The sequence below is a fragment of the Daphnia pulicaria genome, chromosome 8 (genome assembly GCF_021234035.1).
Source record: "Daphnia pulicaria isolate SC F1-1A chromosome 8, SC_F0-13Bv2, whole genome shotgun sequence".
NCBI classification, from domain to species: domain Eukaryota; kingdom Metazoa; phylum Arthropoda; class Branchiopoda; order Diplostraca; family Daphniidae; genus Daphnia; species Daphnia pulicaria.
This window is the reverse complement of record NC_060920.1, coordinates 1,409,787-1,422,692: the sequence shown is the minus strand read 5'-3', so window position 1 is coordinate 1,422,692 and position 12,906 is coordinate 1,409,787. Positions and strand designations below refer to the sequence as shown.

The following is a 12,906-nucleotide window of genomic DNA, read 5'->3' as shown; positions in this document are numbered from 1 at the left end:
AAGCCAGTCCTGCATCAAACGCAATTGGAAAAAGAAGTTTTCGAAGGGATAAAAGAAGTCGAGAACGCAAAACAACTAAAATTGTTGTTGAAACAGAAACTAACAAACTGGATTATTCAAGCCCTCTTTACTAGTCAACGGATAGTAGAAAAGTACGACTTGGGTAATGGAATTTTTGTCTACAATGTAAATAAACGTCTACTTGATGGATTGGAAGAACGTCGCTTGGATCGTTCACGTTTATTTTCAATTTCACTCTTCCTTTTGGAGGTCATATGAACACTTCGATCTTAGAAAGTCAAGAATACCCTCGAGATCGATAGAAGCGATGTTGTTGTATGGACAGTGATGGGAATTGCTCAAATCCTATTTCAAGACGAAGAATGGTTGGTGAGAAAACCCCACCCTGTGGTCAATTTTAACATTCTTATAGCTGTTCTTCATTTCTGCATGGCTTTCCAAGTTAAGATTTATAACTACTTGACGACAGAAAACAAACAAAAAGTATTAGATGACATTTCCGATAATAATTCCCATTCTATACCAATAACTGATCGTACTTTCCGAAACAAAAAAAAGAGAAAAAGTCACTGAAAATACAACTTGCTGTATACTTGAACATTTACGAAGTGAAACGAGCTAAAGAATCAACCAGTCTATTGATGAGAACATGCGCAGATCATCGAGGCAAATTAATCGACTTTAAATTGATCAAACTACTGTTGAAAACTGGGGGAAATCCCAACGCGAAGGACACCAACGGCTCAACCCCTCTTCACCAGCTGGCGTTGAATGACTGCAAATGGTGGTTTAAACCACCTTATCGCACCATACGTCAAGTCTCTGGCCCAGCCTAAAATTGCTGCCCATTGCCAATTTTCCTTTTTTTTTAAATGGACCAATTTTTGAATGACATTAACGAAATGCTGACAGGCAGTGTGTGCATGGAAAAGTACGTTAGACCGAAAGTGCTGCCATTCCAGCACAAATTTTTCATGGATTGCATTTCGGGCTGCGTTGAACAACTTTATTTTAATGATCAGGTATTAAGTAAATTAAGTATTTTTGCCATTTTCAATTCAATTTCTTTAATTTTTTTTTAGCTACCATGTCCTTTATGCCGAAAGGAGTGTGTAGTGCCTATAGGGAGGGCTTCCCAACTAATGTTACATTTCAACGACTTCTCGATCTGCCCGCCATTGCTGCACCGGATTTGGATCAGAATATACAACATTTACCCATTTACGGTGTGTTTGAAACAGCATCGGCCACAGCTCCTGATCAACAAGTGATGCCTGATCCTCCTCCACAACAAGTGATGCAACCGCGCACTACTGGAGTAAGCGACAACATCAGGGAGAATTTATTTGCGTTTCTCCATTCCTACCAAAAATGGGACCCCAGTACACAGCGACACACAGCCGGAGAAACCAGACTTCATCGTGTGTCGCTTACAATACCAGGTAAGCTGTTTTTCATTTCATCGCGTATTTCATGTCTTACAAATCTTTGCTGCCTCATAAAATGTATTAATTTTTTCTTCTCTTTTAAGGTTTTGAAGAGCTAGATGTTTCTTGCGAAAGCCGTGTCAAAGATGATGCGAAAAATGTTTGTGCGTCAAGAATAGTCAACAAATTGATTTAACGTGGCTACATGACACGCGAGTGGGGAAAATTTTTTAAAAATTAATTTTTCTTTCAAATTATTAATCTACGTGTTTTTTTTTTAAATTCAGTTGTGGGCCAAACTTCCATTTGGCACAAAACTCCGTGGATTTTGAGCGTAATGCTGTTCCTGGCGGCTTCAATTACGGGTCAGCGAAATCGACAATGATTCAAGAACTGAGAAAAAAAATATTGTTCCTTCCATAACAGAACATAATTGGAAATACAATAACACATGCTTTTTCAAGTGTGTTATTTCTATTACTCGTGGTAAGTAATTTTTTAAATATTGTGTTTGAATGTAAAAGTTAAAATTTATTTTATTTCAGTTTGTTGTGTTGAATCAATCAGCACAACATCAAAATGGGATGCCAACCAAATGGCCAATTTTAAGTTGGCGCAAGCTCTGTTCCGAAGAGGCATTGTGGAACACTATTCATACTACATGGAACAGGCGGCAATTAAAAGGAACACGAACCCGAGGAACCCCATCATAGCTCCGACGACGTCTAGTTGGTTCTAGTGTGGTAGTTATTTTTGTTGTGCAAGTAATTTTGTTTTGGGTTGCATTGTGGTTCGTTTCAAGTGTAGAGAAAATGTTAAACTTTATGTAAACTAATTGGTAATTTAATTTTTAATTTTTTTTATTTGGCAACCAATTATAAAAAGTGGGCTATACAATGTCGTTGATTTGTCCCCTGCACACGGTCTGCGAGTCACAGAGAAAGGCTGATGCGATGTATGTACCTTTTGAGCCGCGATGCCACACGATTTGGTGCAAATTCTTTGATTATCAATTTGATGTTGAGGAAACGTCGTGGTCACCGCTGGAGGAGACGGACGAGCCGCTCGGGTAAGCCTTTTTAACAAAAAAAAAAGTTATTTGTTATTGGCATGCCGAGATATCATGTTTGTGGTATGCTAATTTATATTGTTTTGGGTTGTACTGGTCGAAACGGGCTGCTTTATTTTTAAGGTTCCGCAATGTTGGTAATTGCTGCTACGTCAACGCGGTATTGCGGGCTCTCTTTTCATTGAAGGACGTATGTTTGGAGCTGCAAGCAGTTCTCGCAACTGTTACCGAGCGGCCGCTGCTCCCCGTCATTGATTTGTTTCAGCAATTGATGTTGAAGAGCGCCAAACAAGTTTGTCAGAACATCAACTTGTCAATCAATCGAATTTTTTCGTCGCAAAAACAATAGATTTGGATGATTAAACATTGAAATAATGAGAAAATTTAACGCTATGGAGGGAAAGCTGGTGGATATGCTACATAGGTATTTTGTTTTATTGTTGTTTTTTTTTATATTTTTACTTGCCATTTTCGAGGTTTTTTTTTGTTTCATTATTTTATTTTTTCGTTTGCTAATTTGTGTCATTGCTGCAGACTGCATTGTCTAGTAGTTGTTGTTGTTGGTAGCCTTTAAAAAAAATTTCCTTTTCACTTTATTTATGTTGTCGGCGGCAGTCATTTTATAGATCATCTTTATCTTGTGAATGGGAGATTTGTTGGTGAAGAGCAGCAGGACGCTGGTGATTTTTTTCTCGAACTTTACAATTACTTTGCCGAAGCTCTGCCAAACGAAGTCAAGCCCGATTTGTCACAATATTTTGAGGGCGTCATACGTCAAAACGTCGTTTGCAAATTGTAAGTTTTTTTTTTCTTATTCAAATAGTTACTTGTCCTATTTTGCTGGCTAGCTAAATGTTTAAGTTTTTTCTCCGTTTTGACTTGTTTTGGTTAGTTTTTCGATTGTTTAGAGTTCCATATTTTTTTATTTTTGTTAACGTAAAGATGTGCCTCGCTTTTAAAACTTTGAATGGTCTAGAGTTTTGTTACAAGTTTTTGTCAACGCTGATTTGTGTTGCAGGTGCGGATATGAAGACTGTGACTCTACAAACTATGGTTATATGGCCTCTACCAATGACTTTGAGAGGCTATACCCTCGGTGACTGTTTGGCAGAGTATTTGGCGGACGAGAACATTAAAGACTGGGAGTGTTTTAAATGTGCTCATGGAGAAGCCGTCATGAAGAAGACTGTTGTGTCGTGGCCTCGGTTTGTTTACCCTTTTTAATTGAAGGCGATTTTTTTTTAATGTTTATTTCTGTTTTTTTTTTGTTTTTGTTTTTTACAAATTAGTGTCTTTGTGATTTGTCTCCAACGCTTTTCCAACGGCGAGAAAAATGAGGCGCCCCTTTGCTTTACGGAAGTTTGGCAGTCCGCTGAGAAGGAAATTGAGCCGGACCACGAATACATTTTGCAAGCTGTCGTGACTCATCTTGGCGAATACAAGTGTAGCAGCAACTGCTGCACTTGGAGACGAACAGTGAAGTAATGAAAGAGTGGCCAAGAATAACATTTTTTCTAAACATGTCCCTCTTGCGTCAAAAATCCTTGATTCAGAAGATATAATATGCTCTTATTTTTTTAAATGTCAATTTCTACTTTCTAGACTTGAGCAAGAAGTACCCATCACAATTTATGTTTATTTCATTTCCCTTGAATGTGAGCGATGTTGATCTGCTACTAGTGGAGTCAAGATAATTTTTGACCGGGAACAAATTGCAACACGAAATTTTTTCATGAGCTTTGTTATTACTATAATTTTATATTTGTTGTAAAAACCCTCCTCAGAAATGATAATTTTTACTATAAAAAAAATAGAAAAAAAAATTTAAAAATGAGAAAATGTATAGACAAGTTCGGGATGCTGAGTTGCACAACCGCTAAATTAGGATCGTGCGCCAACGGGTCCTTTTAACGTTGTGGGGATAGTAGAAAGCGGGTTTTTTTTATTATTTAAGCATAGAATTACTGATCTAATCTTAGAAATGTTCCGGATTATCGTTGTTTAGAACATTCTTCTTTTTATAGAGTAATTTGAAATGTATAATTCAGCTTAGTTTACCCATTAAAATTAAAGAAAGTCCAAGCCTGGGATGCTGTTTAGTCTTTTCTTGTGTTTTTTGACAGATCTGCTGACAAGTGACAAGCTCAAACACACAAGAAAAGACTAAACAGCATCCCAGGTACGTGAGTTTTGTTTTGTTGTAGAAAATGAGAGGATGCCGAAAATACAAGGCCATCTTGTGGATGACTCCGTTGCATTCATCTCCTCCAACAAAGCCCTAACAACAACAACAAAATTATTGCGATCCGTGGTCGCTTACTTTCTCTTTTCCTTTTTCCGGTAACCTTTATACACAACAAACGACTGACAGAACTCGCATCTATGCAAAACGTGCTTTTCATACACCACAAAAGGTCGCTTTCTATTTTAAGGTTTTACATGGAATTCAACTTATAAGAGTTTATTATTTAAAAAAAAATAACATCTGTCGGCTATAAACGCAGTTCAATGCACTCCCTCCCTCCTTACACAGTACACACATGCACAGGATGAAGATAAATGAAAATAATCCAGCTGTATGCTACGAAAACAAAATTCTTACTTTTATTGCCAATTTAAACAAATTTTACCTCGACACCACAACAGAACGGGGGCAATAGATGGTTAGGTTTCTTACCTTCCGAGAAGGATGCCGATGCCATCATCTATAACTCGATTAAGTGATCCCGATAATTTTCCGAACGATCTGGTCAGTATTATATCAAGTCCAAGTCAAAACTTTGATCAATTAAAGCGAATTAAAATAACAGCCACAACCAGCACTGTCATGGTGTTAAGCGGTGTTGAGTGTTTGGTTTTGTGAAAAGATAGAAACGAGTAGAACTGTAATCAATTGTATTTAAACCAAAACACAAAACCAGAACACAAATTTTAGGGAAAAAGCAAACAATTCTGAATGGCAAATGCCTGGCAGTAGCAGGTGCCTCAACATTTAAACAGAGTAGAAAACGGGATTTTTGGGGTTTAATTGAAGTTAAATCAAACTCGTGGACAACTCGAATGAACGTGTAAATTGACAAAAGTTACAAACTTTTGCAGACAGCTTTGTGTTTTGGCCAGTCAGCACGTTGACAGTCGACGTTGCAATAAGAAGCAGAACGGCAGCGAGCGCAAACCTTCAAGTTTTCAGATGTTTTCTTGCAGGCGGCACAGCATTTCCGGTCATCCGCATGCGGTTCATCACAAGGGAATCCGCAGGAAGAAGCATGATCGCCAAAATATCTCGCCAAGGGAGGATCAGTCAGGTAGAGTGGTGAAAGGAACGTGATAATCCACGGGCTGAAGGGCACCATAGGAATATTGTTCTTCTGCCAGGTGTTGGGTTCAATATTGGAGTTAAGACGCAGGAGCAAACGAAATAACTGGAATTCTTCACTACCGACAGAGAAACTGAATCCTTTTTTTCCAACATGTTTAATATACGAATCGGGAAACACTCGTAGAAAAGAACCCTTCACCAGACCTGCAATATAACCTAGTCCAGCCTCTGTCGGATCCATAATCATTAAGGAGGTCACAGCCTGATCAACGACCATGTCGTCATAAGCCGATATAAGCAAAATTGGTTGGCCATCCGGGGAGGTGACAATGGGTCGGTGGAGTCGAAGATGGTACCATTGTTGATTTAAACCAACGGAAACGAATTCTTTGGGACTCGAATACAATTCGCGAATAAGACGCCGAACACGTGACAAAGCGGAATCGTATGGCAGAGAAGGATGAATGTCGCACCAACATGAGGGAAACTGACTGTCGAGATGGCGCTTTAAAGATTTCACAGGTAGGGCGGTTGAGGAGCGTTCAACTGATTTCTCTACCCAGGGCTTCCAATTTCTAACATCCATTTTGCAACGACCGGAGAAATCGATGGGCCACGGCTCAAACATGGCTTTCATCAACACCAAATCGAGGTAACGATATTCGCGAACGACAGCATGGGGCTCTTCCATAAGAATGACCGGAAATGGAAAGAACAGCTTCAACGGCTCCTTTCTTGAGGGGTTTATCAGGGATAGAGTGATTTCGTGGAAAGACTCGCAGGGAGGATTTTCACTAGGATCCACCAGCAATCCTGCATAACCCAAAATAATTAACAGTTTAGCAAAAAAATCTAAAATCAGAAAATCAAACGTATACAATACAACATAACTTACTCGAAATATCACTACCGTCTTCAAGCTCAATATCGAGTGTGTACTGATCCTCAGTCTCAATGCAGCTAAGAACCTTCATTCGCGTGTTGGACGACGGAAGTTGAGCTTTACTTATTTCGAATGGATAAGGTAGATTCAATTCCTCTTCTTGCATAGATTCCATAGATCCTAATGTAAAATAATGCTTCAAAAACTGTGGATCCACGACGATAGCAGTGTGAGTCTTTTTCAGTCCGTGATTCGGGATCAAGAAAAATGAAACGCAAATTTCCTTTATTCCAATTGCGGTTTGGTTTACTTGAAGCTGAAAGTTGTCGATGAAATGCACAAGTGGTGTAGAAACATCTACCCAGCCTTTCTTCATTTTGTTCAAAAACTCCGAAACGAAAGTTTTGGGAAGCAGGATCAATCGAAGCATATTGGCTCCGGTCAGTTTGGTATTGGCTGCAGTTTTGTCCAAGGGATTCAACTTGATGCGAGATAGGTACTTGGTGATCTTCTTTCCTTGCATCCAATCAGTTAGAGTTCGTTTTGTTAGGTCAAAACAGAAAGAATGTTTCAGTTTGAAAACATCTTGTAACCAAGGTCCATTCCCAAGACGATGGAACATTGAACTGCAGACATACACAAATGTTAGCGGCGTATAGACCAACAGCTCCCAACCTTCAGCTTCTTCCATGTCTTCATGATAAGGAAACGAGACACAATAACACTTCTCAGCTAGCTTTTCCAAGCATTTCTTTATTACAGGTGAAGAACCCATGGTGATATTCTGGAATGGGGCTACTTTTTGCCAGCAGAGATGGTGTGAAGCGTTTCCTAGTTCGACGTGATTTACCAGTCGCAGTCCGTAAATGGTAGGAATGAGGCTCAACGGAGCGCAAAGCGATTTTTCGATCAATTCTTTTACAGCTGAAGCACACTCGAAGCTATCTGTCACAATTTCTGTTAAAAACATCGACCCAGGTTTATCCGACATCCTTTGGCTACATGCCATGATTAAATTTCCTAATCCGGTGCCTCCGACAAAAATAGTGCTGTCGATGACGTCAAACTTGTTGGTATCAGTGTAGCAAAATTCCAGAGCATCCCCCAAATGAAAAAACATTTTAATGAATCCGGCACGACTTCGGTAAGAATGGACAAGGGTCTTGAGTATTTTTTGGCAGGAGCGAAGCAGGATTCCGTTTTCATGTGACGTGTTTAGCTCTTCTTCGGTTAGCGGTAGGTAGCCATCAAAAGGAAGCGATCGGCATAATGTTGGTCCCCAATTGAGGGTTGTCGAGTCTAGCAATGTTGGATTGACGCAAACAATCGAAACATCTTTTTGAAGACGGCAACTGCCTTTGTTGAAACAACTTCGAGCTTCTTCGTGAATTTTTTCCCAAACGGAATTTTCTAAGTCAACACTTCCTACTTGAAGTCCTTCGACTAATTTCTTAAGCGCAACAGCTTTCGTTTCGGCCAGGTCTTCCGGGTTACTGTTGCAAGACGGCCTTAACAGTAGCTCCTTTCTAAATATTACAAATACAACAAATGAGAAACCAACAGAACAATCTAAATAATAGTTTAACAGTTCTGTTTACCTTTGTTTCTGGACTTTCTTTAATAGAATTTCAGATTCAAAAACTGTAGTTGAAGAAACAGACTGCCAGGTCTCCCACAATGCCATAAACATTTCAATGTCCGTTCTTTTAGGAATAACAACCTCATCTGGCAATTTGTTATCCAACAGGTCTTTTATGACTGAAAGAAACCTCTTTCGTGTCACTTCAGGCCAATCCATGTTATACCAGACATCCCACAGGAAAGAAATATCTTCAATGTCATTCGGATTGAAATCAGGGGCTGAAATAATTTTCAAAATGATGATATTGCGAGCAAGAACTGCTGGATGGACATCATTCACATGAATGTCCAAGACTTGTAGGTGTTTTGCAATTGTTGCTTGGAATGCATTCCTGAGGTCACCACATCCTAAGAAGAGTACCTAATAATATCAAAGCAAGAAGATAACAAAATTATCTGAAAGTCAAGAGGTCAAGATGGAGATAAACACAATACAATTAGGCACATAATTAGGCACCTATGCTATGAATTAATACACATCATCAAATAATGTTACCTTTGTTGCTTCAGTAGAATCCCCACTAATTTTACAGTTGAAGTCTTTCAACACATTTCGAATTCTTGTGTTACCAAAGGGATAATAATGTTCACTAATATTACGTTGGTGAATCTTACATCTTACTGCAGTGATCATTTTGACCTCATTGATAACTCCAACTCAACGGAAATAAACATATAATATGAATACGACAAAGAAAACAGCTTAATCTTGGCTGGAGACTTGGAGAGCTTGTGCCAGCTCTTGCTTTTACTGTTTCAGTTTAGTGAACGTCTTACAAACGTTGACGAAAGCTCAGGTCAGCTTCACGTCTCTCCCATAGTCCCATCAATTCTTTAAATTTGAATCTCCCTTGTCCCTTCCTCCTTTCTTCGAAGGTCAAATGAGTCCGGTGCGGAAGACCAATGCGTCAATAGACCATTGCGACAGTGGCACAAAATTAGGTAAATAAATGACAAAAGACCAAGACGAATGTAGACCAAAACGAAAAATGATCCTTGCGTCTTCTCCCCAAAATGTCACATGCCCAATTATTTTTCTTTTCTACGACTTTTGAACAAAAAGTCAGAAGACCAAAGCGACACTAAACCAAACCTTTTTATATAGCCATACTATAGAGGGACTTGGCAACGCATAGCAGACAGCTTGTGTGAATCAAATCAAAACAAAAATAAGTCAGTAATAAAAAGAGTTTGATTTCAGAATTAAACTAATGTCGCAGTAATTATCAGGAGTTAGTCTACTTTGCCAAACAAAACCAAAACCCCTTCTTCATGATTATCAAGTGGATTTCGCTATTCAAGTATTCAGGCAACGTGGAAAGTTCTGCTAGTATGGAGCTCTAAATGCTTCTCTCAATCATCAAAGATTTTACGAGATTACACATGTGAAAAGAAGTCAAACCCATTTCGATGCCGAAGAACTGTCGAAAAATGGATATTCCAGCACCCTCAGTGTAACTAAATTGCTTGTGTTATTCATTTGAGTAATAATGTGTTTATATTTCTATCGCTTTATCTGTAGTTATACACCAAAGGAAAGGAAGTGTCAGTGCGAGCAAAGGTCTCTCTAATTTGGGGAGCACATCAATGTCAACCAAGTCTTGAGCCAAACTGATTGGTTGACACAACTACTCGACGTGGAAGTTCAAGGTGGCCATGTTGTGCAGCTGAAAGGTTCATTGGAAACTCCCCCTACAGCAGTTCCTATGCAGCCTTTCAAGAGCAAGGAAACTGAAATCCTGTGGTGAATTCATCAGAAAAAGCAAATAAAGAGGAGCCGTTAGTTGCTGAGCCAATCGGCGTAACCTTGGTTCAGGTAGATATATGTGCAATAATCATGCAAACTTTTTTGTTAAAAAGTTCAATCATTTTCTAGATAAACCCCCTTAAGTGTTGAAGATGATTCTACTGTTACGAAGACGGAAGATACTGCTAGCTGATTAAGAAACCGACGAAGAAGAAAGTCTTGTCTCGTTATGTGGAGTCGTTGAGCACAGCGGTCGGCTCAGTAGTTACCACAACACAGCTTTCTTATAAGTAAAACCAGTAACATCGCATCCATTAACCCAGCTTCAAATGTCGCTTAATACAAAGTTTCATCAGAAAATTAACATTTGGAGTTTTTTTTTTTTTGCTGTCGTGCTAGAATGAGAATGACTAAGAGAAATATCTCATATTGTCCCTTCGTAGATAGGTTTTAGGAGAGAAAACGGTTCAAACGAACAGGTGGTGGCGCAGAGAAGTGGCATTCACCTGAAAGCCAGGTTCTAACTGTAAGATTTCTCTGTGAATCCAATGCAAATTCCCATTTCTCCATCAGAGAAGAAAAGGGTAAGATAAAGCTGGCTGCTTGTGTTCAGGCATTCTTTAACGTCGCGTTCGTTGTATCCGAGTAAAAGAAACTTTAAGGGCGCATCCTAATTTCTGGGAATGTAAATTATTGAATTGTTAATGAAAAAGTAATAACTAATTCTTAAAAAAAAGACCTTGAACGCGAAAACTTGAACGACGCCCTTTTCTTTCGGGAAGACTCGTGTTAAGGACATCGTTCTCTTTCCCTTTAGTTCAAATAAATTTTGACCGATGATTAGTATTCAACTGAACCCGCACTAAAAAGGGTAAGAAAGAGCTGTATAGGAGAAGGAAAACATCTATAGGTCGGAAGTCTCAGCAATGCGTTCCCATCTCACTTAGGTTGAGACAATGGATGAAAGGGCGGAGATATTGGATGACTATCATTACTCAATCACTCGGCCACACGCGATTGATTGTTCCTTCCTTTATAACGTAGGACAGCAATAAAATAGAAGGGCATTCCACCAAGGTTTTCTCCTTGTTTCATTTCACACTAATGGGGGGATGATGTTATTCCTCTCATCACTGCATTTTTATTTACTAAACGCTGCAACGCTATGTTCTCGCATTCAATGGTTGCTAAGATGCCTTTATCGAAACCTATACATCCCGATAGCACAGTGTCTTTCGATGATCAAACACCTCCAAGGACGTAATTGGAGATCTCGTTGTCGTCTAAGAAACGCCAAGAGTAAATGTCACCCGATTCCCTAGAGCTAGAGATGAGAGCAGATGATTGAAAGAGTCAGTCAATCAAAAGCGAAAGAGGATCGAAACTTTATTCAATGGACGTTAGGTATATGAGCGGGATATAGAGCGTGATCGTAAATCTTCATTTCGAATTTGTTTGTAGATGCTCTGAATGAATCGGCGAGAGTTGTGTTAACTATAGAGAAATAAAATCCTGCCCAATATAGCTATAACCTATTCATGACCTTCTACTTGTCTCGGACGTATCACTTTAAGTGGATTGAACGCGAATTACGCTATACAGCACAGCATGGGATATTCCGTTCAACGTATCGAAGTGGGGGTGGGGGGTGGGACACAGTTTGCCCCTCCGGTGGAAGCTGTCGGTGGAAGCGGCACAAATAGCTCTAGCCTGTGAAAAATATTCGTCAACGCTGTACTTTAACCTTGATCATCTCAACATGAACTACGTTGGATCAACGTTTTCTGGTAGGCCTACTGAATAGTAGGCAGCGAGCTGCAGTATAGCTTCATTCAAGTTGGGATGGTGGGTTGATGTTTTAGTTCTCTCCTCATGTTTTTTTAATCAAGTGCAATTTATCTCGAACGAATATGGATGCACCTCCCGTAAGATGGGAATTTAGAGCTGGGATTCGAAGCGGAGGAAATGTGTTGGTGGATTTGCGACATGGCTACATTTACCACGTCCATTCCGAGTCCAGGTAAAATTTGCGCTTCATTCTGTGTGAATACGCCATTTATGTATTTAAATTTTTTAATTAGGTGGCGCTGCTCCCGACATCGAAGCAACCGATGCCGAGTTATGGTTTCTTTTGGGAACAATGCCTATGTGGTCTTAGGGGAGCATTCTCATCCCAATGATCGGCAACTGATAAGGAACCTTGAGATGGAAAATTGGTGCCGCCTCGAAGCCATAAACTCACCTAGATCTCTTCATCAGATTTATCTAGATGCAACTGAAAGGTAAACGTTTCATGTAATAATTCTAGCATCACAATCATAGACTTTATTTCGGCCTCAGGCCAAGTAATTGTGTGATTTAAGTGATGTTATTTCGATTATCAATCATCATTTGTTGTTTTCCTGAAATTGCAGATTCCCGGGTGCAACCGTGACATTTCCCCAGGTTCGAAGGAATTTACAAAGAGCTCGTGCAAGAGCGCAACCTAGAATTCCAAACTCTCTCGAGGATGCGCACCAGTTAATAGAGAACAGCCCCATGTACCGGTATAACATAAGAATGAATTTCTTCGTCTATACCCTTAACTATATCGCTTAATTATTTTAGGATGTTACGTAATGGGCAAGGACAATTTTATTTCGGAGAAATAAGAAACGGCGATGGACTCGCCTTGGTTTTTATCAACATTCCTCTATTGCGAATTTTACGAATTACCACGGAAATTAGCATGGATGGGACATTTCGCTGTGTCCCCCGTTTTTTCCAACAGCTGGCAACCGTACACGCCATAGCCTACGG

The 12,906-nt window shown here is 39.5% G+C and overlaps 2 protein-coding genes across 2 annotated transcripts in view; one reads left to right on the top strand and one right to left on the bottom strand.

Moving 5' to 3' along the window:
• The window catches only part of LOC124312357 (collagen alpha-1(I) chain-like), a 1,404,094-nt gene that overhangs the window by 637,516 nt on the left and 753,672 nt on the right, over positions 1-12,906 (top strand). The gene's annotated exons all lie outside the window — the stretch shown is intronic.
• On the bottom strand, positions 5,402-9,173 carry LOC124312288. The gene is made up of 4 exons (XM_046776760.1): positions 8,857-9,173; positions 8,318-8,721; positions 6,732-8,245; positions 5,402-6,649 (listed from the first exon to the last, which is right to left on the bottom strand). The coding sequence occupies exons 1-4, from the start codon at positions 8,992-8,994 to the stop codon at positions 5,601-5,603; spliced, it is 3,105 nt and encodes a 1,034-aa protein (XP_046632716.1). The 5' UTR covers positions 8,995-9,173; the 3' UTR covers positions 5,402-5,600.

Bases quoted from the DNA above. Each gene is read 5' to 3' on its own strand.
- LOC124312288 (XM_046776760.1), bottom strand. From the start codon at position 8,994: ATGATCACTGCAGTAAGATGTAAGATTCACCAACGTAATATTAGTGAA. The intron at 8,246-8,317 runs GTAAACAGAACT...TGTAATATTTAG, and splicing joins AAGAAAGTCCAGAAACAAAG to AAAGGAGCTACTGTTAAGGC. The intron at 6,650-6,731 runs GTAAGTTATGTT...TGGGTTATGCAG, and splicing joins AGACGGTAGTGATATTTCGA to GATTGCTGGTGGATCCTAGT.